The following is a 24,936-nucleotide window of genomic DNA, read 5'->3' on the forward strand; positions in this document are numbered from 1 at the left end:
CTAAAGAGGAGGCGGAAATCCCGCCCCTCGAGGGGACAGGCCGGATCTGCAGTGTGGCAGCCGCTCATTGGCCGGCGCCGAGAGGAGAGCGCCAATGGGGGAGAGCTGTTCCCAGAAAGAGGCGGGCCGGCCTCCTCTCGTGGCCCTGGCGCCGCAGGGGTCCCCCGCGGCCGGGCGCTCCCGAGCGCGCCTGCCAGCGGCGGCGCCGAGGGCGGCTTGCGAGGCCTCCAGCCGCGGGGGGCCGCGCTGTGCGCCAGGCTCGGCCGGGCCGGCCGCCGCCCACCGCTCCGGCGCTTCCTGCTCGCCCCGGAGCCGGCGCGCAGCCGGGCTGCCGCAGCAGCGGAGACGCGGCGCCAGGCGAAGGGCTGCGCCGCGCCGCGCTGCGCGGCCCCCGCTGCTCCGGGCGCCCCTGGCTCTGCGCGCGCGCTGCTGCGAGTCCGAAATAAGCGGGCCCGGAGCGGAGAGCCCCCGCCGGCGCACGCGCCTCGCCGGGTCTGCCGGCGCTTCTTGCCCGGCGCGCGGGCGCCGCCGCCTAGAGACGCGGCAGCCCTCGCGGGTGCGCGAAGGGGCTCCGCAGCGCCCGCCTCGGCGCAGTCGTCGGGTGGCACCGGCGCCCCGGGCCTCGCGGCTCTGGAAGGACGGGCCCGCTCCCGCTTCGCCCGCGTTCGCAGGCGGCGCTGCAGCCCCGCGCGCGCTCGGGCGTGGCAGGCGCTTGCGCAGCTTGCGTCGCGCTGGCCTTGTTGGGCCGGGAATCAAGATCGGCACGCCCCGGCGCGGCAGCCGGCTGTCGGGGCAGCGGCAGAGGACCCACGCAGGATATCGAGATTCGGGCAGCGGCTGGGCTTTCCGCCGCGACAGAGACCTGGAAGCAGGGGAGGGGCACGCCTTCCCCGCCCCGAGCCCCGGAGATCAGCGGTCGGCCGAAGTCCACATGGTGTTCCTGTTTCCTGCCAGCAGGAGGCACTGCAGGCCCACCGAGGGCTGGGTCTGTACAGACCTCTTCCAACCCCCTCCCCAGCTGAGCTGCTGCTGTCTGCCCAAACAGCCGGCGGGGGACCAGAGGGATTTCTTATCACCTGACCAAGGTACAGAACTACATGGCAAGCTTTCTATCTGCAAGTCTAATGGAATGGAATGTGGGTGTGGGAGAGTAAATAAAAAACAGAACAGCTTAATTCCAAACAATTAAAAAGAAGAGATTTTTAATAAAAGCATTTAAGGGCGCAGCCCATCAGTACCCATTTTAGAAAGGGCAGAGGTGGGGAGAAGAACCATTTCAGTTGCCTGGGAAACCAAGTCTTTCCTCAGTCTGCTCAAGTCTCCACTTCCAAGGTGAGGGTCTCCTCGTCAGCTGGTGACTTAAAGTTCCTCTGTGCCAGGCAGCCTTAGCCCAAGAGGCGCAGGCCAGCCATGCCCGAGAAACCCAGCAGGACAGCAAGGACTTTGGGCAAGCGGCTGGCAGGAGAGTTCAGCTCCTGGGGCAAGATCTCCAGGAAGGTGATATACATGAAGGTTCCAGCAGCCACGCCTTCCAGCACAGTCCGGGCTGTGGCACTGCCTGTATCAGGGCTGTGTGGCACTGCCATACCCAAGCCAACACCAAGTGGAGACATGAGTGTAAAGGTACCAACAGAGCCTGCAAGCCAGTGCAGGGGCAGACCACTCTGGAACAGCAGCAGGACCAAGCTGAAAGCAATTATGGTCTTGTGGAGCAAAATGGCCACAGCCAGCTGCAGCACTTTGGTCTCCGTATCTTGCAGGCCCACAGCAAGGCCCTCAAAAACTGAGTACAACGAGAGAGAAAGTGTCAGCACCAGGGAGCGGAAGGATGAGGGGAAGTGGGCTTCAGGGGCACCAGCTCCACCATGCTGCTCGCCAAGGTTGGCCTCTTCACCATGCCGGTTGGTGGGGCTAGGCAAGAGTGGAAGTAAAGCTCCATCCCCGTGCCATTCACTACAGTCCAGGATCACATGCTCCAGCACCAGCAGGAAGCCCAGAGCCAGGATGAGTTCAGGCACTGGGAAGTCCAGCTATGGAAGAGAGGAGTGTGTGTGTGGGTCAGGCTAGCTTGAGAAAGCTCCATGGTCCCACCAATGTGCCACATCAGCTCCATTCCATGATAAAGCCACAAGAGGATCTCAGACGGTGGGGGGGGGGAGCATGGGGCAGTAGGACACTTTTGTGGTTCCTTCATGCAACTATTTCTGCCTGGGGCAAGCTTTCAGGGGCAGACCAAGCCCTCAAAAGCATAACCCTGGGTTGACTTGCTGTGCTGGAATTATGGGAGGCACTTTGCTGCTGTTTTCAGAAGGTTACAGGGCAGACATGGTTTGGCTAAAATTGGGGGGCAGTCAGCAGATGGGGCTTGAGGTTTTCATTCACCCCCCCCCCTTAATTCAGGAGAACTAGATCCTTGCAGGGAGCAACTGCCAAAATCCAGAGCAAGACAATGACCTGGTTCGCTTGATCAAAACAAGCCACAGTAGCTTGTGAGTGACAGCATGGGCCAGGCACGACTTCCATAATCACCCAGCTGCAGCTTATTGTGTCATCGGAACCTAGGCAGCATGGCTTGTTGTAGGGATGAGGGTTGTTTAACCCTCCAACAGCCCATAAGCAGGGCAGTGATTATGTAAATTGCTCCTGGCACTACCATAGTTCACAACGAGCCACAGTGGTTTGTTTTGATTGTGTGAATCAGGTTAGTACCTTCAATAACGCTGCTGGGATTCCAAGGTATTGTTCTCATGTGCCTTCCTTCTACTCTATGCTCTGTAGTTGAGTCAGCTTAAAAGCTGCTGTCCTGCCCATGTCTGGTTTATTACATTTCTGTACTGCCAATAGCCAGAGTCTCTGCTACCCCCAGTACTCTAACGCTAAGGGGCTTGGCTTGGCCTGACCTGCTGCTCCTACTAAGCCTCCTAGGCAGTACTTTGGCAACGCTAGGTACTCCAACGTGAAGCGTTGGGACGAGAGTCGAGGCGGTGCGTCAGCCCCACCCGGTGCTGCTTCTCTCGCAGGGCTGCCCCACCCCAGGGGCCATTGCTGCCCAGAACTCCCCCCCCCCCCACGGCCTCCCCGCGCTTCTCTACCGAGAGGCTCTGTCGGCGCAGCTCGTCCCGCAGGTCGGCCAGCGAGTCAGGCACGACGTCCAGCAGGCAGGCGGCCAGGAAGACTCCGCCGGCCGCGCTGCTCAGGATGCTCCGCCCGTGCCGAGAAAAGGAGCCTGCGGGGAGGGGTGCAGAAGGGCGGTGAGAGGCGCCCGCCCGCCGGCCGCGCGATCACGCACCGGTCCCCAGGGCGCCCCGGCGGCGGCGCAGCAGGAGCGCGGCTGGGAGGAGCCCGCGGAGCGGCGGCAGCAGCGCCAGGGCCGCGAGCGCGCCCAGCTTCAGTGCCTGCAGCGACCGCATGGCTGCCCGCGGGGCGGCCCGCGGGCGCTTAAGCCTCGGCTCCGCGCGACGGGCCCGCCCGCTGCGGGCCCCGATTGGGCAGCGGCGCGGGGCCGTCCTGCCCCCGCCGCCGGCGCGCTCCCAGCCGCTTCGCCCCGCCTCTGCGGCGCCGCCCCGCCCCGCCCCGCGACACAGGCTCCCTCCGCGCCGGGCGCCGTACCCGCCGCGAGCCGGCCCTTCGCGGGCTGAGCCTGGCCCCGCCTGCAGGCGCCCCTCCGCCCTGTCTTCCCGTGGCTCGGCGGAGCCGCGCGGAAAACGGGGGCAGAAGGCGGCCGGCCGCCGCCGCCCCTCTCCGTGGCAGGCGACGGCGGCAGGGCGGGCTGCCCAGCGGCGCTCCCCGGAGGCAGGAGACGGCGCCCTGCTGCCAGCGGAGCGGGAGACGCGGGCGTGCAGCGCCGCCGCCCGGCCGCCGCGGCTCCTTCTGGCGGGGCGGCCTCCCAAGGGCCCCGGCAGGCACGTCCGAGCAAAAGCGGCCGCAGCCCGGCGTCTGCCGCGCCGGGGAGCGTTTTGAAGCCCCCCCGCGCACGCGGCCGCCCTTCTGCCCCCGAACGCCTCGGCTGTGGCTCGCTGCGGGGAGGCCAAGCCGGCCGCATCGTGGACCAGCCTGCGGCGCCGCCCGTGTCGCGTCGCCCCGAGCCTTCCGGGCAGGTCTGCAGCTGCGGCGCGGTGCAGGAACATCCTGATGAGGCGCGGGACGTGATGCTGCCAACCGGCTCCATCGCCCCGCTGTGCCGCCCCTGCGGGCTGCGCAGCCCGGAGCGCGTTCTGCGGGCAGCCTTGGCAGAGTCGCGCATGTGCCGCGAGAGCCGCCGGCAGCCCGGGGACGGTGGCTGCTCCTTGGGACGTAGCTCGCCAGCGGCGCAGGGCGCCGACCCGCGCTAACGCGGCCGCCGAGCGTGCCTCTTCTGCGAAAGCAGTGCAGCTCCGAAGGGGTTGCGTGAGCCGGCTGGGGCCGCGCGTGGCTGGCTGTCCAGTTCCGCGCGGGGGGCCCCGACACGGGGCGGCTCAGGGTCCGCTCGACCGCGAGCCCGGCCGCCCGCCCCAGGTCAGCCGAGCGCCGCCTTGCACCGCGAGGGAGAAGCTAGCGGGGCGGGGCGGGGCGGGGCGGGGCCAGCTACCGGCACCTGTCCTCTGCGTTACAGAAGCAATTACGGCTCCGACCCTGACGCTGTATCTTGAAAATATTGAAATATTAAACACTCCTGAGCCAAATCCATCAGCCACCTTGGTCTTCTTTTCCACTTCCTTATTCTGGAATACATAATAGCCAGCAGTTACTTGCAAGTAACAGACCAGCGATAGAATGGACACACCTGGCGTTACTCATGGTCTGCCAAGGGGCTAGCTAGGCCAGTGGGTGCGGCTGCGTTGGCTGTGGCTTCCCGCCCCATCAGGCTTCTTATCCGAGGCGTGATGGGATAATCGGGGCAGGGTAACAGCAGTGCCGGGAGTTCACAGCCGTCACACAACACTACGGGCTGTGTGCTGCTCAGTGACCTGCATGACTGGCCTGTTCGAGCCCCCCACCCCGCCCTTTCATTTCTTTTTAAGTGTAGTGGGAAGCATAATGCTAGAATCCAGAGAAACGCCAGTGGCTGTAGGAAGTCCCCCCCTGCAGTCCCCCCTCCGGTTCTGTAGAATCATTGCAACTGCTAGATGAAGAGTTCTGTAGAACTCAAAAGTTTCCTGACTACTCCTAACACTTGAGTTGGCCCATAGAGAAGGTGTGCAGTATTACAGCCTTTCCCAAGGTGGTGCGTTTCAGATGTGTTTGCACATTTGAGCAGTTCAGCACTTCAATTTGTTAACATATGACACTGTGGTTGTCATTGCGTTACCCACATGTAGGTGCCCACATTTCTGCTGGGGTTGTGGCTGCAGTGTTCTCCTGTAATTTCCAGCTTTTTATTCCCTGTTATCCAAAATACTGCAACACAGGTCACTATGTATGCTACGAGGAATAAATGTGCAGGAGCAATATAGCTTCACCATGATGGAATTGTGTAGATCTGGACCTAGATGAGGGTATAGAGGGGTTGCTTCCCAAATTTGCAGATGACACAAAGCTAGGAGGGGTAGCCAACACCATAAAGGACAGGCCCACATTTTGAAGGGATCAAGATAGCTTGGAACACTGGCCTTGGGTGCTGACAAGTTCAGGTGTGTCCACAGAGGTGCAACTAGGATGGTGAGAGGTCCGGAAGTCAACTCCTTTCAGGACTACAACCAATGGGTGGAAATTGCAGGGAGCTTTGGCTACTGGGTGGTATAGAAATGAAATGAAAGGAAGAAAGGAAGGAAGGAAGGAGATATTGGCTAAACATTAGGAGAAACTTCCTAGCAGTGAGAGTTTCTCGGCAGGAGAACAGACTGCCTCAGGACGTCGTGGATTCTCCTTTGCTGGAGCTGTTTCAGCAGAGACTGGATGGCCATCATCTATCAGGGATCACGTACCTGCACCTGACAGCAGAGTTCCTGCTCTGTGCTGAGGTTGGACTAGATAAACTCTGAGGCTCCTTCCACTTCTAGGAGCCTACATGTTGTAGGCTCAACATGTACACTGTACATCCTACATTGCTGTGAAACATTCAGGGTGCAATCGCATGCCTGTTTCGGCAGAAAGTAAGGCCAGCAATTCCCAACATTCCCCAGCCAGCATGGCTTGGCGGAGGGTGGGGGGAGGGCAGGGAGTTGTAGGACTTCTGTATGTCTAAAGATGCATAGGATTGTAATCTAACGTAGCTTCTGTTAGTCCACCGAAGAACAATTTCCTTGTACATGTGCCCAGAAACACGGTTCTTCTCACTTTCTCTTTCCTTCAATTCCCCCTCCCTTCTCTGTTAAAACTGCATTTTGTTAAAGATGAAGAACAATCTGAAGAGGGTGTGGCAACACACTGACTTCCTTTTTAGATCAGTCATTTGTCCTGCCCCGGAGGGAAACAATCCAAACAATACAATCCCATTTATGCCAGATCTCATGTTAAAGCTACACAGGTGAACATTTTTCCCTTTTCTAACCAGTTTCCCCCATAACATAATGCTTACTTCTTACATTAGCTTTTTTTTGCACTTTTCCCCTGCCATCTGCAACTTCTTGGACACTCCAAAATGGGTTACACCTACTCTGAAAACAAGCGCTACGCTGTACCCACATATGGGCTCTTTCTCCCCAGGTGTACCATGACACCAGAAGACGTTGCTAAGAACTGTAGGTGTGCTTCAGTTATGTTTTTAAATTTTGATGGTTCAACCAATATAACCCTAACAGAAATGTCCAGGTGCGTGTCCTTCTTTCCTTCCTTATAACACAAAGTAAGAAATTCAGACCCAGCACCTATTAGCCCTCCCTAACTACTCCTCTATCACTGACTACCGATACGGACGGAGCACCATCCATTATGAAAGAAACATTGGATGTTCTAATGGAGTCGGTCCCAGCGCTGCACCTGCAGGTGCAGAACGTATGCAAGTGTCGCGCTCCTACAGACAGGCATCCTGCCGTGGTCGGCTAGGGCAAATAGTGCTATTCACTGATGCCCGCCCAAGTTTGCTCATGTCCACCTAGCAAGAATCGGAAGACATGGCCAGAGATCCATTACTGATTCCAATTTCCAGGGACAGCATTAGCCATATTGTGGCCATTTTGAAATCATGGCGATGTGTGACTCATGCGAAACACAGAGTTTTGGGTGGAGGGGGAAAAAGTGTGGAGATACGGAGAGGAGTCCCACAACTCTGAGCATTCCAGAGCAAGCCACGCTGGCCATTCCATATCTGGGGGATGGTGGATGTAGAAGTAGCTTCTCCTTTGTAAAGATGTGTAGGGCTGTGAGCTTGAACTGCCATTGGACAGAGCACTCCACCGCTAGGAAATTCCTGTGATCTTGCCCCTGCCTGGCATAGGTGGTGTGTCTGCATTGGGCTGCCTTGAGAGAGCACTATTTTAACTAAAGCAAAACTAAAAAGTCTCACAAATATTTTAACTAAAGACAAAGAAATGCTGACTAGATGGATCCAGGAGATCCCTCTTCTGTGCCTGCCAGAGGCCACATCATTGTTCTGGAATAACACTTCTTCTTAAATACCGTGCTCACACTTTGTCCTGCAAGAACAACCTAAAGAGACAGCAAGCCTGACACAAGGCCCCTTTTAAAGTAGAAAGCATGTATTGTGGCTTTCCAAAAAGAGTGAGTGAGCGACTGTCCACTTCCTACAGCAGAACGTGACACCATGTAACTATATGATCTATTGATGGGAAATGGAGATGCGGGTTGGAAACATTCAGTTTAAGAATGTGGAAACACGCTACACACTTGCAGCCATACCAGTGCACACTCTGTGTAGCAGAGAAGTAATACTTGCATTAAGTTACCTTCAAAAACAGCACTTTGGAAAAAACAAGATGGACCACAAACACAGGGACTGTGAACTCTGTCCCGCTTATCGGACGCTCCTGGGAAGTCCAGGGCTGCTGCTGCACCGCGGGCGGGGGTGGAGAATGCCCACAGCTGCTGGCCATGCCGCCACTCGCTAAGCAAAACCGCCCTCGCCTCTCCCTTCGCAACTCGCCTGCAGGCGAGAAGGCGGACCGCGCAGAGCGGCGTGTCACGAGCCCGGAAATACGGCGTGGGGGAGTAGCTGACGGCACGCAGCGTGTTCCGCGGGAGGGAGGGCGCTGCCCCTGTTGGACTTCGCCCCTGACTTCTCAGGCACCGTTAGTGCCTCAGGGGCATCACTGGATCATGCCTTACCCCTGGGAAACCTCCACTGTCTCCACGGGATCCCTCCCAGGCTGAACTGCGCCATAGCTCGTCCGCCCCTTTCTGCCTTCGTGGTGGTAGGAAACCCCACCTCAGTTCCTCCCACGTTTAAGTTGTTATTGTATACCCCACGTTTGCTGTCCCGTTTTCTAGTAAAGTCCTGCAAGTGTTTCCTCTGAGGGTGACATCGTCGGTCCTTTGGGGTTTCGTTGGTGCAAACACTGGGCTACAGTGGCCCTGGGGAAACAGGAAGGGGTGTGTGCGTGTGCAGGGCACCTGTGCGGGGATTGTGAGACAGTGTGCGCGGCTGGGGTGGGCAGGACAGCGCCTGCTTCCCATCAGCTGAGCACCCCTTCCCGGAATCGCTAGGGCGGCTGACGCGCTCCCGTACCGCCACAGGTGACCCTGGCGAGCGCCGCCCGCACGCACTTCCCTTCCCGAGAGTGGCAGTCGCCGTGGCGGAAGTGGAGGGGCTCTCTCACCTTCGCCTCCCGACGGAGCGTGCCCCTTGGCTTCACAGATGCTGTGGAGAACACGCAGGCTGCGACTGCAGGAACAAGCTTCTCAGATGCAGGCAGCCTTGCTCTCAGGCAAGGCCAGCGAGCCTTCAGCCTCCCCGGCGCACGCTCCACAACGTCGCGGCGCCTGTCGAGCGTGTGCTGGACGTGCCTTCCTCTGCTCCGGGTCACCCCCGTACAGTCGCGTTAGCAGCCGCGCTACTCAACAGCAGGGCTTGGAACCCCGGACTCGGTTCCTGCACGGAGGAGCCTGACCCGGGTAAGATTTCGCACTTGCTTGACGTTCTGCCCTCCCTGGTCTGCGCTACCTCCGCTGCACCCTTCCCTGTCCTTCCTGTAGCGCAGAGGTGAGCAGTTTTGGAGGGCTGTGCGGGGGGTGCGTGCCTTGTTTCCAGCGGACTCGCTGGGTACCTGGCAACTTGGCTGCAGTGCCATGGAGACATGGGACCCAGCGGGGGCTGCAGGTAGCCAGCAGGCTATGTGTCGCCCACTCCGCTGCAGAGTTTGCATCCAGAGATTCCTGTATCCCACCAGCTCTCTCCATTCCACTAAGTTTCTGTTATGCTCAGTAGATCTATGTTCTCCTTTGAAACCAAGCACTCCAACTCTTCTATCTCGGATCAGAGGCCTCTAGCATTCTCACAGGAGCACCTAGAAGTGTCCCTCTACAGATGTCTCTAGTGTGTATTTTCAGCCTTAGGCCCTTAGGCCTTTTTGGCTGACTATCTCCGTTCCTCATATGCTCATGGCCTGTTATCACCCCATCGCTATTTGGCTAATTGGAAACCTTTTCACTTTCATCCCCTAGGGATGATTCAGCTTGAACTGGATGATTCCCAGCATCTGTCAGCTCACCCATCCCACCAGTTCAGTTCAAAAGTTTGTAAGGGATCACCATGTCCCCAAATGCTCCCCGGTACCTAACAAGTCTAGACCCACTCCCTGCACCATTGTCTCATCCACACATTGCGAATCCTCAGCTTCCCCTGTCTAGCTTGTCCAGTGTTCCATTCCATGGTCCCTTGGGGCATAGAGGAGAAGCTGGCAGCAAGATCAAGGCAGAAAGAAAGGGAGTCATCTTTTTTTTTTTTTAAGAATAATTTTAATATGTTTCATTCTTTTTATCTTTTGTTCATTTTATCTTGTTCACCACTCTGGAATCTGTTTAGATGTGGAGTGGTATACAAACATTGTAAATAAATAAGTGATGGCAGGGCTGCTGGGAGGGACCTGAATAAGGCACTGACTATCCTGCCCTGGAGGAAGCAGCCTGTGTATTGTGCTTATCAGAATCCTCTTTTGCACACTGGCATGCCCTCTTGGTGGAGCTAGTATGGCTTTATTTGGCTACCTCTTGTGGAATTTGTGGAGAAGTTGTTCTCAGGAATGTTCCTTTGGTCCATACTCTTTCCATTCAATAAGATATTGGACCTGTCTGTACTGCACTCTGGAGTTTTTCTAATTTAGCGTACAACTGATTTTCTCGGAGTTGCTGAAGAACAAAGCATGCTTGTGTGGGGTACCAAGTAGATAAGGATGTAATCCAAATATATGACAAAAAGGGGATCCAAGGCCTCATGAAAGGTATCATTCATCAAGTGCTGGAAAACTGAGGAGGCAGTGGCCATACCTTGTACAAAATATCATTTCCTGTTCATCACCTTCTTTGATCCAGTCCATATTATTTGCTCAATGTAGGTCAAGCTTGGTGCATATGGGGTGGCTCACAGTTGATCAGACAATCTGGGGATGAATGGCAAGGGGTATTGATTTTGGACCTTGTTCTTGTTCAAGGCCTGGTAGTCATTGCAAAGACATAGCTTCCCATGTTTCTTTTTTACGAACAGGACATGTGGCCCGCAGGAGATGTAGAGGGCTGAATAAATCCCTGCCACAGGCTCTTTTCTAAAGTCTGCACCATTTGATCACTCCAGCGGATGGAAGGGTTGTGCCTAGCAAGCCAGGTGATCCCTAGTACAATAGGGAAGTACTACATTAAACAACAACCATTCTCCATGGTTCTGGATCTCTGCTCATAAGCCTTGGGCTTCCTGTATGATGGGGCAAGATGTCAGCAAAGGCCATCAATGGCCTCAACAAAATATGGGCAAAATATTGACAAAACTCGCGAGGATCTATTTTATTTATTTATTACATTTATATCCTGCCTTTTTTCCTCTTGCAAGGAACCCAAGGTGGTGTACATAACCCTCCTCCTCCTCCATTTTATCCTCACAACAACAACCTTGTGAGGTAGGTTGGGCTGAGCGTCTGTGACTGGCCCAAAGTCACCCAGTGAGCTTCCATGGCCGAGTGGGGACTAGAACCTGGATCTCCCGACTCCCAGTCCAGCACTCTAGCCACTACACCATGCTCTCAGGCTAGATAGAAGTCTATCTAGCACTCTACCACAAAGGCCTTGCCAATAAAACTGCTTGAAGCTCTGGTATCCATAAGAGCACAGGAAGAGCCATGCTGGATCAGACGAAGGATCCATCTAGTCCAGGATTCTGTTTACACGGTGGCCAACCAACTACCTGTGGGAATCCCACAAGGAGAAGATAAGTGCAATACTATCTTCCCGCTCACGTTCCCCAGCAACTGGTGTACATAGGCATAGTGCCTCTGATACTCTAGGTAGCATTTAGCCATCAGGACTAGTAGCCATTGATAACTTTCTCCTCAATGAATTTAACTAGCCCCTTATTAAAGCCATCCAAACTGGTAGCCATTGCTACATGTTGTGGCAGCGAATTCCATAGTTTCGCTACGCGCCGTGTGAAGAAATCCTTCCTTTTCTCTGTCCTGAATCTCCCACCAGTCAGCTTCAGGGGGTGCTCCTTTGGGTTCTTGTATTTTGAGAGAGGGAGAAAAATGTTTCCCTATCCACTTTCTCCACACCATGCATAATTTGGTACATGTCTATCATGTCTCCCCTTGTTCACCTTTTTCTCTAAGCTAAATAGTCCCAGACATTGTGACTTTCCTTCATAAGGCAGCTGCTCCAGGCCCTTTTAGCTGCCCTTCTCTGCCCCTTTTTCACTCTACAATAACCCTTTTTAGGTGTAGTGACCAGAACTGTACACAGTATTCCAGGTATGTTGCATAGTAGATTTGGGTAAGGGCAGGAAGATCTTGGCAGTTTTATTGTAGATGCCTTTCCTAAGTACGCCCACTGTCCTGCCTGCACTGGAGGAGCCCTCCCCAGAGGAGTAGCTAGAGGCCCCAGAAGCCCAGGGCCCAGGCCGGGGACTGCTGCCAGAGCCACAGGAGCCTGAGCCCTTGGGGGAGGTGGCTGCAGGGCCATCCCTGCCAGGAGAAGGGGCCTCTGCAGCAGAGGCTGAGCCACCCCGAGCCCCGGGAGCATTGTCGCCTCAAGCAACGGGCCAGCAGGGCTCCTGTGCAAAGGAGTGCTTGCCTCCAGGAAAGGTCTCCTCAGAAGAAAGCAGCTCCTCAGGGGTAAGACTCTGGAAAGGGGGCTTTGATTACTGCAGCTGAGCTCTGGGTGGGGTTCAGCAGGCTTTGGGCTGGAAAGCCTTCGCTGGAAACCCAGCCAGCATTGGAACAACTTTCTCCATCCAGCCCTTGTGCTGGGTCCGTCGCCTCCTGATCTGCGCCCTGTGGCTGATGTTCTGTTTGCTGACCTTCTGGACTGCCTAACAACTCTGCTTCTGGACCGCGAAATGTACCCCGCTGATGTACTGTGGTTGATCTCTTGCTTGTTGTTCTGAGCACTTCCGCTGTTGCCTGCTCCTCTTACCCAGAGCCTCACATTCTTTGGAGACCCATTCAACAATTCTTCTCGTTGTATTCTTTTCAGCACGTATTATCAGCAGGAGAGGATAGTAGTCAGTTTGCTGAGACTCGGTAGCCCCCCAGCACATCTTGAATCCAGGCTCCAGGAAGGCAACATCCTCCAAGATGAGATCTCCGGGGTGCATGCAGCTGCCTCTGTTGCTCTCGGCAAGGAGTCTTCAACCACTGTCACATGCTGGCTGCTGCTCGGGTTGGTGGTTAATTTCCTCCCATCCATGTGGGCCTGGGTGCCTTCTTCAATGTCCTGTTGAGTGCAGGGCAGAGTCCCATCTCCCAGTGGCCCAAGGTCACCCACCATCCACGGGAAGAACCTGGTGTCTGTTGTGAAGTGGCACGTAATGGCTCCTGATTCTCCAGGTTCTGTGTGTCACATTCTTCCACGCCTCTACCACTTGCCCTTTATTTTATTCCTTTCCTTGGAAACCTCCCCCTTCCCTTGCTTTCAGGAGGGCCTCTACAAACCTTTCACTCCCTCTGATAAGTAGAAGTCTACTAGTGCGTGCCTGAAGCCTCATCACTTTCTCTTCCAGGAGAGCTACTAGCTCGTACTTGCTTCAGGTGTGATTCCTGTTGCCCTCAGGCAGGAAGACTAAAATGGCACACACCCTGCAGATCCTGGAGCAACTCCCTCTGTTCCCATAGCGCTAGGCATTCCAGATGACCACCATTTACATGGACTATCCTGCAACCTCTCCCATGCAAAACTCCCCACTTTGCTCACTCTGGTTGCTCACTCCCAGGAAACACAGAGCTTTGCTACAGAGCTGACCTGCTCTGATTAGCCCTGACTGTGAGCCGGCCCACAAGCCACAGGCTCTTATAGCAGCAAACTAAGTCAGGTGACCCAACAGTCAGAGCTCCACCCCCCACTTAAGCAACTTCCCCAAGTACAATGACTGCCTCGCACTATCATGCTACCCTGCTACAGCGAAGTTACACAATGACAGGCTTCCCTGATCACTACTTTGAAACTACGCAACTTGGGGAATAGGGAAAGAACTGCTCCCTCTTCCATGAAGAAGCACAGTGCTGCATTAATCCACTACAGCATCTGAAGGCTCCCCAAGAGAGCACCCCAGAGATCTTGCCCCATTCCAGCAAACTAGGAGGGAGTTATAGCTCCTTAATGGTCACTTTTCCATTGAGAAGGAAAATGGCTGGGAGGGGATGTGTAATTGTGCTTTTGCACAATTTCACTTTCGCGCTAAAGTGCTATAGCGAACAGAAGTTGCTCTGCCAGCAGTATCTGGGGGGGGGGCGTGAAATACAACTCCACTGTATCGCTAAAGCACTATTGCACTTTAACAATATTGAGACAATAAAGGCTTCCTGCCAGCAATGAATATGGGGTGGGGGGCTTTTGTGCAATTTTGCTTTAGAGCTAAAGCGTTATAGCACTTTAGAGCTATAGTGAACAGAAGCGACTCTGCCAGCATTGTCTGGGAGGGAGTATGTGAAATGCACAACTCCACTTTATTGTCTTGGACAATAAAGGCATCTGTGCCAGCAATGGCTATGGGGGGAAATGTACAATTGAGGGTTTTGTCCCAATCCTGCAAACCCCAAGGATTTATTTGTGACACCCCCTTTTTGTTGCACCCAGGATTTTCCCTCCTCTGGGGTAATTTTGCAGGGTTTTGATGGTGCGTTGGGTGCCTCCTGACTAGGGGAGGCTGTGTATGAAATTTGGTCCCGATCCAGCAAACTTCCAGCACTTTAGAGCCATCATCCCCTTGTCTGGGTGATGCTGGAAGTGCTGAATTAAGCTCCTATACGTCACCCCACACCTCTCCACTCTCACTGGGATATTCTGGAAGGTTAAAACAGGCTGCTGCAGAGTTGTCAATGGGTGAAACTGCGCCAGTCCTCAGGCGGGAGAACTGCAGCGGAATGGGGGACAACTCAGATTATGCACAGTAGCTTCAGAAGCTACTCACAGTAGCTTATTAGCCCCGTCATGTGGGGGGCATCATGGACCATTTAAAACACAAGCTTCTGTGAGAAGCTTATAAAGCTACTGTGTGTCATCTGAGTCGTCCCCCGTCCCACTGCAGTCCTCCCGCCCGAGCAGTGGCGCAGTTTCACCCATTGACAACTTTGCAGCAGCCTGTTTTAACCTTCCAGAATATCCCAATGAGAGGGGAGAGGTGTGGGGTGACGTATGGCTTAAAGTGACATCTGAATGTGGCGACAGAGATGGTCAGGGAATATCTAAGCACCTTAAATGAGTTCAAGACCCTAGGTCCCGATGAATTGCATCCTAGGGTGTTGAAGGAGCTGGTGAATGGACTCTTGAAACCTCTTTCTATTACCTTTGAGAAATCCTGGAGAATGGGTAGAGCACTGGAGGAGGGCAAATGTTGCCTCTATCTTCAAAAAAGACAAAAGGGAAGATCCAAGGAATTCCTTGGGAAGATTCTAGAGCAGACTATAAAGCATTTGATCTGTAGACACCTTGACACTAATGCAGCAATCACTGGAAGCCAGCATGGATTTGTCAAGAACAAATCTGCCAGACTAATCTTATTTAATTTTTTAATTGGGTAACTTCCTTAGTAGATTATTGAAATGCTGTGGACATAATATGTCTTGATTTCAGCAAGGCATTTGACAAATATTCAAATATTCTGATTAGCAAGCTAGTTAGAAGCAGGCTAGATAGCATTACTACTAGGTGGATCCACAGCTAACTGTAGAGAGGTATCAAGTGGGGTGCTATAGGGCTCAGTCTTGGGCCCTGGACACTTCAACATTTTTATTAATGACATGGAGGAAGAGAGTGGGGAATGCTTATCAAATTTCCAGATGACACAAAATTGGGTGGGATAGCTAATAGCTTAGAAGACAGAAGTAACATTCAAACTGATTCTGATGGGTTAGAAGACTAGGCAGAAAATAATAGAATGAAATTTAACAGAGAGAAGTGCAAAGTTCTTCACTGAGGAAAGAGAAATCAAATGCACAAGGATAAGGTGGGAGATACCTGGCTTGGCAATAGCACGTGTGAAAAGGATCTTAGAGTTGTAGTCGATCACAAGCTGAATATGAGTCAACAGTGTGATGTGGCTGCAAAAAAGGCAAAGGCAATTTTAGGTTGCATCAATGGAAGTATAGTTTCAAAATCATGGAAAGTAATAGTTCCACTCTACTCTGTGCTGGTCAAATCTCACCTCGAATACTGTGTCCAGTTCTGGACACCATACTTTAAGGAGGATTCAGATAAATTGGAACAAGTTCAGAGAAAGGCAGCAAAAATGATCAGGGGACTAGAAACTAAGTCCAGTGAGGAAAGATTGAAGGAACTTGATGCTGATAGGTTTAGCCTTGAGAAGACTGAGCGGGGAATATGATAACACCCTTAAAGTACCTAAAAGGTTGTCACCCAGATGAGGGCCGTAACCTGCTTTCTATCATCCAAGACTGTAGGGCATGAAATGACAGGCTTAAGTTACAGGAAAGCAGATTCTGGCTGAACATCAGGAAGAACTTCCTCACACTCAAAGCACTCTGGGAGCAGAGCAGAACAGAATGGAACCAGCTGCCTAGGGAGGTGGTGGGCTCTCCATCGTTGGAGGTATCCGAGCAGAGACTGGACAGACATCTGTCGGGGATGCTTCAAACTGGATTCCTGCACTGAGCAGGAGGGTTGACTCAGTGGCCTAAATGGCCCCCTCCAACTCTAGCATTTTATGCTTCTATGATGGTCTCGGACTCCTTGCTCAGTTGCTGAACTTGCACAGGTGCTTAACTCATGTGTGCTTCACTTCTTTTTACTTTGACACTTTGCTGCTGGGGCGGAGATGCTTTGTCCGTGGGCCACCTCCTCACTCCTGGTGAGCTGGACTCCCTCGCAAGCCTTTTTTTTTTTTTTTTTTACAGCCCTACCTAGCTTCTCCCCAGTGCTGCTACAAGCAATTAGATTAGAAGGCCTTGTTTAAAAAACAGCTCCTGGAGGCTGCTCCTGTCAGTGTGTGGTTCTGGCTACCACAGTTACCTGTGCTGGTCCATCCCCCTTTCCCTTACTCTTTTCCTCCCTGGGTGGGTCTTGCACTCTGTTTGCAAGGAGGGTGGTGTGTCTTCTCTGGAGGTCTCCTGCTAAGGGAGCTATGTGGGTGCTGTGTTATATGGCTTCCCCTTCCTTCCCTTTGTGTGCTGTGATTAAAAACTCATACATACTGCATAGCATAAGGTGAATTTAAACTGTGTGCAGGGATGCCTGGGGCTCTTGCTTGCAATGTACAGTGGAAGATGCTGTGGAATTATTGTATCTGGCCAGTTGCTTGTTATGTGTGGGATAGCATGGGAGCACATAATGGGAGAGTCTGTGTCATCATAGAACCATAGAATAGTACGGTTGGAAGGGGCCTATAAGCGGCTCAATGCAGGAATCCAAGTCAGAGCATCCCTGACAGATGGCTTTTCAGCCTCGTCTTGAATGCCTCCAGTGTGGGAGAGCCCACCACCTCCCTGGGTGATTGGTTCCATTGTCGCATTGCTCTAATAGTCAGGATGTTTTTCCTGATGTTCAGCTGGAACCTGGCTTCCTGTAACTTGAGCCCATTATTCCGTGTCCAGCACTCAGGGATGATCGAGAAGAGATCCTGGCCTTCCTCTCTGGGACAACCTTTCAAGTACTTGAAGAGGGCTCTCCTATCTCCCCTCAGTCTTCTCTTTTCAAGGCTAAACATGCCCAGTTCTTTCAGTCTCTCCTCATAGGGCTTTACTTCCAGTCCCCTGATCATCTTTGTTGCCCTCCTCTGAACCCTTTCCAGTTTTTCTGCATCCTTCTTAAAGTGTGGTGCCTAGAACTGGACACAGTACTTCAGATGAGGCCTAACCAGTGCTGAGTAGAGGGGTACTTCCCGGGATTTGGAAGCGATGCTTCTATGAATGCAGCCCAAAAGAGCATTGGCCTTTTTTGCGGCCACATCACATTGTTGGCTCATCTTCAGCTTGTGATCGACAACAATTCCGAGATCCTTCTCGCTTGTAGTATTTTTGAGCCAAGTATCCCCCATCTTGTAATTGTGCATTTGGTTTCTTTTTCCTAGGTGTAGAACTTGCCATTTATTCCTATTAAATGTCATTCTGTTGTCTTCTGCCCAGCTCTCCAGCCTATCAAGATCACTTTGAATTTTGTTTCTGTCTTCCAAGGTATTAGCTATCCCGCCCAATTTTGTCTCATCTGCAAATTTGATCAGCACTCCCTGCACCTCCTCCTCCAAGTCATTCATAAAAATGTGGAAGAGCCCTGGGCCCAGGACTGAGCCCTACGGTACCCCACTCATTACCTCTCCCCAGTTTGAGAAGATCCCATTGATAAGCACTCTTTGAGTCTGATCCTGTAGCCAACTGTGGATCCAGTTGTTTCGTCTAGCCCACTTTGAGCTAGTTTGCTCATCAGGATATCATGGGGCACTTTGTTGAAAGCTTTGCTGAGGTCAAGGTATATGATGTCCACAGCATTCCCACAGTCCACAAGGGAGGTGACCTGATCAAAGGATGAGATCAGACTCGTCTGGCTGGACTTGTTCTTGACAAATCCATGTTGGCTTCGAGTCATCACTGCATTGTTCTCAAGGTGCTTACAGACAGATTGCTTTATCATCTGTTCTAGAATTTTCCCAGGGATTGATGTCCCACTGACTGGTCTGTAGTTCCCAGGTTCTTCCTTTTTGCCCATTTTGAAGGTAGGGACAACATTAGCCCTCCTCCAGTCATCTGGCACTTCACCCATCCTCCATGATTTCCCAAAGTGGTTCTAAGAGCTCTTCTGCCAGTTCCTTCATTACTCTAGGATGCAGTTCATCTGGCCCTGGAGATCTGAACTCGTTCAAAGCAATTGGGTGTTCCTTGACCATATGCCTATCAATCTCAAGCTGCAATCCTGCCCCTTCAGCCTGTACTTCACCTTTGCCAGGGGGGTCATAGACCCTGTTTCGGGAGAAGACTGAGCCAAAGTAGGAATTGAGCACTTCTGCCTTTTCTTTGTCATCTGTTATCATTTTGCCATCCTTATTTAGCAGTTGAACCAGCATTTTCTCTGTCTTTTACTATTCACGTATCTGAAGAAAGCCTTTTTGTTGCTTTTAGCGTCCCTCACTAACCTCAGCTTGTTCTCAGCTTTAGCCTTTCTGATGCCATCCCCACAATTCTGTGCTACCTGCCTGTACTCTTCCTTGGTAGCTTGGCCTTCCTGCCACTTCCTGTATGTGTCCTCTTATGTTTTCAGGTCATCTCTAAGCTTTTTGTGAAGCCACATTGGCTTCTTCTCTTGTCTTCCACCTTTTTTTCTTGCTGGAATTGTTTGTAATTGTGCCTTGAGAATTTCCTTTTTTAAAAACTCCCACCCATCTTGGACTCCTTTTCGCGTTAGAGTCGCTTGCCATGGGACCTTACTGATCATTGTTCTGAGTTTGTTAAAATCAGCTTTCCTAAAATCCAGGGCATGACATGAGTGGATTGTGTCTGACTGACATGGGGGCATCATCACGTCATCTCTACAACTTCGCTGTGCCATTGCCATGCTGTTGCTACACTGGCCATAACCGGTGAGCAGTGGCAGCGCTGCCATGGAGGTTGAGGGTGTAGCTGTCATTCTTGCTCCATTCTGTGCTCATCCCCTCCTGTCTGAGCTGTATAAATGTAAGATATGTTGCACTGGCATATCCTTGGTGCCTTGGACTATAGGATTCCTGTGTCAATCCATAGAATACAATAGAGTGACTAGAATTGTATACAGTATTCCAGATGTGGTTGTGCAATAGATTTGTATAAGGGCAGTATATTGGCAATTTTCTTTTCAATTCCTTTTCTAATTATGCCCATCATGGAATTTGTCTTTTTCACAGCAGTTGCACACTGGGGCAACATTTTCATCAAGCTATCCACCACTACTCCAAGATTTCTTTCTTGGTCAGTCACCGCCAGCTCGGATCCCATCAACGTATATGTGAAGTCAGGATTTTTTTTGCTTCAACATGTATCACTTTATCCTTGCTTACATTTTAATACCCATCCACCAATCCCTTTTTGTTTTAACCACGCTAAATAATTTGGTGTCATTGGCAAACTAGGCCACCTCACTGCTCAGTCCTAATTCCAGATCATTTATGAACAAGTTGAAAAGCACAATACACATCCTTGTGGGACCCCGCTGTTTACATCCTCAGTTGTGGAAATTAACCATGTATTCCCCAACTCTGCTTTCTGTTCTTGGATCAGCAGGTGGTCTCTCCATAAGGGGACCTCTGCTCAGCTTCCAGGACTACTGGGTTTGCTCTTTGATAAGGGACTTTGTCAAAAGCCTTTTGGAACTCCAAGTAACTGATGTCTGTTTATTTTGACACTCTGAAATAACTTTATAAGGTTAGTGAGACAGGATATGCTTCCCACCAATTTACCCAGAATGGATATTGAGCTAATCAGTGTTATTACCCCCCTGGATCCCATTTTAAAAATTGGCATCACGTTGGCCACTCTCCAGTTTCCTGGTACAGAGACTGATCGTAGTTGCATATTTTTGTTAGAAGATAGCATATGTGCCTGGTGATTTGCTGGCTTCCAATTTGTCAATATGGTGTGGAATTTCATCTCTTGTCACCACTACTTGCCTCAGTTCCTAAGCCTCCGTTCCTCCTCCGCTGCTCCCGGACATGCAGCTGCCTTTGTTCTGCAGGGGTCGGTGGCATTTCGCCCTCTGAATCCTCTGGGGGGGCTGCAGCCGGGCATGCAACATCCATAGGAGGTGAGGGGGCTTGGGCGCCTTCTGTGCTGGTCCCTTCCTCTGGATCTGGGGCCTGCCATTCCCCTTCATCCTTGGAGGAGTCTGAGGGAGGCATAACAATATGTTTAGAGAATTCTTACTCTTGGTCTTGGATAAGTAATATCCTCCTCAAAACACTTTTTTGCATCTCTTATTGTCTGCTTACATTTCCTTTGCACAAGTATGTGCTTCCTTTTCTTCTCCTCATTTGGGGAAGATTTCCCATTTCTGAAGGAAGGCATCTTTTACTTAATAGCTTCCTTAATGCTACTCAGTAACCATGCTGGTGGCCTCTTGGACTTGGTGCAACCTTTCCTGACCTATGAGATACATTTTAGCTGAGCTTCTATTATTATGGTTTTTAAGTAATCTCCAAGCATTCTGGAGAAGTGTAACCCTCTTTACTCCCCCCTTCAACTTCTTTTTTACCAATTCTCTCATTTTGGAGATCTTTCATCTTTTGAAGTCAAATCTGACTGTGTGGGATGTTATTGGTAATTTTCCACTTAAATATTTAACTAAATTCAGTAGGTCACTGTTTCCAATTCAACATCTCATGTAGATTCTGGGTAGAACCACTTAGGATTAAATGCATCTTGTGTGAAAAACTCATTAAAGGCCCATTAAGGGGTAATGGATTTTAATTGGTTTTAGTAAGTTTATAATTATCCATTAAAATGAAGTAAAAACTTATTAAAACTTTTTACCCCTTAATTGTTAATGGGATTTTAGTTGCCAAATAGAACCCATAGAAACCCAGTAAAATCTATTCATGGGTAATTGGTTTTTAATGGGGTTAAATGGGTTTTTAATCCCATGAAAATCCAATTATTTTAATGGTTTTAAAACCAATTAAATGCCTTTAAAACAATTAAAAACCTCATTAAAGCATATTTGGTGTTTAATGGGATTTATGGATGTTCACCAATCAATAACCAATTAACCCAATTAAAACCCAATTATTCCTAAAATCTGGTTTAATTGATTTTAATTGTTTTTAATTGTCCATTAAAACTGCACTAAAAACCATTAGAAACCCATTATGGGGTCATTGTAATGGGTTTCAACTGGCAGTTAGAAACCCATTATGAGGTGACTGGTTTTAATGGGCAATTTAAAGTCCATTAAAAACCCAATAAAAACCATTCATGGGTTATAGGTTTTAACTGGTTTTAATGGATCGTAAAAGGCAATTAAAACCAATTTAAACCCCCTTATAGTTAATTTCCCTTAATGGGTTTTAAGTGGTTTTAGGTCGCAATCCTATAAAAACTTACTTGGGAGCAACTCCCATTGAACTCCATAGAACTTACTTCTGAGTAGACATCTTTAGGGGTTTCCTGTCAATGGGTTTTTAACTGCTGTTTAAAACCCCATTACAACCCTGTTAAAACACATTATTCTTAATGATTTTAATGGGCTTTAATGAGTTGCCCATTAAAAGCCCACTGAAAACACTCGCCTCTTAATGAGTTTTAATGACTTTTTAATGCTTTTGCCAATTAATAAAAAAATTAAACCCCTTAAAAACCAATTACCCCTGAGTTGGCCTTTAATGGGTTTTAATTGCTAACTAAAAACCATTAAAACGCATAAAACAAATGACCCTTTAATGTTTTTTTACTATGTTCTTGTAGCTGCCTTCTAAAATCCATTAAAAGCCATTACTTCTTCATGAGTTTTTAATGGGCTTTCATGTGTTTTTAACTGCCAATTAAGAACCCACTAAAGACTGAAGAACACCCTGCAACTTAGCTGTCCCCAGATGGCCCTTCATGGTGCCTTCTGGCACCTTGAACAGTGACTGGGTCCAGGGGGCTCCCTTGCTAGTTTGGCTGGGCTGGAAGATGTGGGGACGGCCTATTGCCCACCAAGCAGAGGGAGACATCTGAGGGCTACCAGGAGGTGAGAGCAGACCGGCAGGGCCTGCTGCCTCCTGGCCCCATCTTTGTGCATCCACTGCCCACTTCGCAGGAGCCCTTCCCTCCAGCCCCCAGAAGGCCCGCGCTCAGGGACTGCTCACCAGGCTGGGTGCCAGCCCCTCTCCTGCTCAGCTGGCAGAAAAGGGCCACCCAAGCAGGGTTGGTGCCACAGCTCCAGTGATCCTGCCTTGCACAGCCCCAGTTCCATGCATCTCAGTGCCTCTGCACATGGGACAGATGCTGAAATGGGCCCCTGGCCCTGGGGCCTTTGGGGGCTGCTCCTGCTTGTGCAGCACTTGCCAGATACAGGTAAGAATGCATAGCAGGCAAGCAAGGCCAGGCAGGGGGAGGGCAATCTGGAGGAGCAATGGGGGATGGCTGCACTGGCTCCTGGGAAGGGCCAGCAGGGAAGCGGAAGGGCCACAATTCCTGGGCCAGCCTGGCTGGCCGGCAGTTTAATGCCTCCTCTGGCAGGAAGGAGCAGACCCTGTTGCGCCAACACTGCCACGAGCATGCACTGCTGCGCCTCCTGGGGACAGCGCCTCTTCCAGATTCGGGGGAGAAAGAGGTTCAAGGGCCTGTTTCTCTTCCCTCGGTTGTTATCACTGAGTGCAACAAAGCCCCCACCAGTAGCGTAGTGGCACATTCAGAAGTGCAGGATTCCTTCACAGCCACGCCCCCTTCTAAGATTACACAACCTCATACAATTATACAATAAAAATGAGCTTTCAGTCACTTTATCTCTAAGCCACTGTTTCTCCCAGTTACGTTTGTCCAATGCAAATCAGTGCTATGTCTGCTTACTCAGAAGACCCATTGAGTTCAATGGGTTTACTCCCACAAAAGTGTGCGTAGGATTGCAGTCTTCATCTTACTTCTCACTCCTGGTAAGTGTAAAGTAATAATGCAGAACCACGTGTCCACTGGTGCCAGCCACACGCCTCTGGGAAGCTCACAAACAAGGCAAGAAGGAGAAAGCCCCCCCCCCACCGCTGGACCCCAGGATCTGGTGGCAATCAGATGATCAGGGGTACTATCCTGCCTCCCAAGAGCACTGCCTGAACCTAGGAGAGTTAACGGGAAAAACAAAATCTCACCCTCTCCTTCATATGACATATTCTGATCATACAATGAGTGCAAGTGATTTGCAAAAGAAAACAACAGCCGTGCACAATTAACATACAGAATTCCCGGACACAAAGATGTGGCAATGGCCACTCTCATTGGCAGCTGTTATTCATGTAGGATGGTTTCATCAGCAGCTATTGGCCATGATAGCAAAGTTGAACCTCCATGTGCAGAGGCAGTATACCTCTGGGGACCAGACACTGCAGTCAAACCATAGGGAACGTTGGACTTTTTTTGTCTAAGCGTGCATTGGATGGTACCTTAAATAGAAGGACTGGAGGCTGGATCAGAAATTCGGGCAGAAAAATCCCCGTTCCATTGACCCCTTTCAACTGACTTGTTCATTGAAGCAGAAAACACCTGGATATTTCCTCCTCATTGTTTATTTATTGTTTATTATTTAATTTGTATTCCACCTTTTCCCCAAGAAATGGCGCTTAATACAGCCGATAATGAAATACAGGTTAAAAAATAGTAATTAAAACAGAACATAAAAACAAATACATTAAAAACAATTAAAAACACTGCCAAAAAAAAAAGCATTTAAAAAAAATAACAGCATAAAATTCTACTTTTTAAAGGAGCTAGCAAACAATGCTATTTAAGCTGCAATCTTATACACACTAATCTGGGAGTAAGTCCCATTGACTCATTGGGGCTTACTTCTGAATAGATATGTAAAGCACAGCTCAGAAGCCAAGCAAAAAAAATTCTAGCACCTCCTCTCAGTCCACCACTTCATTCTGCCCAATAGCTGTGCACGGTAGGGAGTTTTTAAAATTATTATTAGTTGAGGTGATGCTGCACTGCCCATCCAAAAAGAGCTATACCATGCACGCCACACACAGACACACCCCGTCCTCCCCCCCAAGGTGATCTCGCCCACTGATCTGAGAAGTTCAGCCCCCTTCCCGCTTCCTAGCTCACTTTCACCCCACCGTCGTCTCCTCCTCTTCCTGCCGCCAAGCAGCTTCTCCCCGTCTGGGTTGCAGCCACAACCCCTAAAACTCTGCTGCCTCCCTCAGAAGCTGGCTCTGGAGGCCACGATCCTCCCTTGGGCGGGGAAGCCATGCTCGGCGTGCTTGCGCAGCTGTCACCACCCAGCGTGTCGCTGAACGAGCTCAGCTGAACGCAGTGAGGCAGCAGCATGGCCTCCCCACCGCATGCCCCTGCCTCCCTCTCCCTCTTGGGAGGCCCCAGCCAAGGGGAAGAACAGAAGCAGGGCCAAGGGCCCGGCACGCATGGTTGTGCCCTCCCTTGCTGGCTCACTGCTGGGAAAGTGGAGGGGAGCCGGCTGGGACCTGTCTGCAAAAACAGCACCAGATTGAAGACCTGGTGTGACCTGTCACAACTATAAGCCTGGGCCCCACACCCCACTGGTTTACTGTGCCGTAAGGAGTGCCTGGCATTCATTCATTCATTCATTTATTTCATTTCTATACCGCCCAATAGCCGAATAGCATGGATGTATTTCCATTCTGTGCTCCTCTCCTTGCCCTCAGTGGGCAGGTCTTCTCTCCCTGTGAGCAGTATGCGTGTGCGTGGTCTTCCACACCTGGGTGAGCAGCCTGTGTGA

General features: G+C 51.3%; 2 protein-coding genes across 4 annotated transcripts; one reads left to right on the forward strand and one right to left on the reverse strand.

Moving 5' to 3' along the window:
* Positions 1 to 6: 6 nt before the first annotated feature.
* On the forward strand, positions 7 to 12,646 carry LOC146337368 (uncharacterized). 3 transcript variants are annotated; one of them, XM_084817720.1, is made up of 3 exons: positions 7 to 1,085; positions 8,611 to 8,988; positions 12,550 to 12,646. In XM_084817720.1, exons 1-3 carry the CDS (start codon positions 95 to 97, stop codon positions 12,573 to 12,575), a joined length of 1,395 nt encoding a protein of 464 aa, XP_084673846.1. In that variant the 5' UTR covers positions 7 to 94; the 3' UTR covers positions 12,576 to 12,646. The 3 variants fall into 3 exon arrangements, with proteins under 3 accessions (XP_084673846.1, XP_084673845.1, XP_084673844.1); XM_084817719.1 differs by lacking the exon at positions 12,550 to 12,646 and adding an exon at positions 10,577 to 10,857; XM_084817718.1 differs by lacking the exon at positions 12,550 to 12,646 and having other exon boundaries at positions 8,611 to 9,169.
* On the reverse strand, positions 1,386 to 3,410 carry LOC146337369 (zinc transporter ZIP1-like). Its single transcript, XM_084817723.1, has 3 exons — positions 3,290 to 3,410; positions 3,093 to 3,226; positions 1,386 to 2,030 (listed from the first exon to the last, which is right to left on the reverse strand). Exons 1-3 carry the CDS (start codon positions 3,408 to 3,410, stop codon positions 1,386 to 1,388), a joined length of 900 nt encoding a protein of 299 aa, XP_084673849.1.
* Positions 12,647 to 24,936: the final 12,290 nt, after the last annotated feature.

The sequence above is a fragment of the Heloderma suspectum genome, chromosome 11 (assembly GCF_057233095.1).
Source record: "Heloderma suspectum isolate Gila_16-S chromosome 11, 16-S_ref, whole genome shotgun sequence".
NCBI lineage: Eukaryota > Metazoa > Chordata > Lepidosauria > Squamata > Helodermatidae > Heloderma > Heloderma suspectum.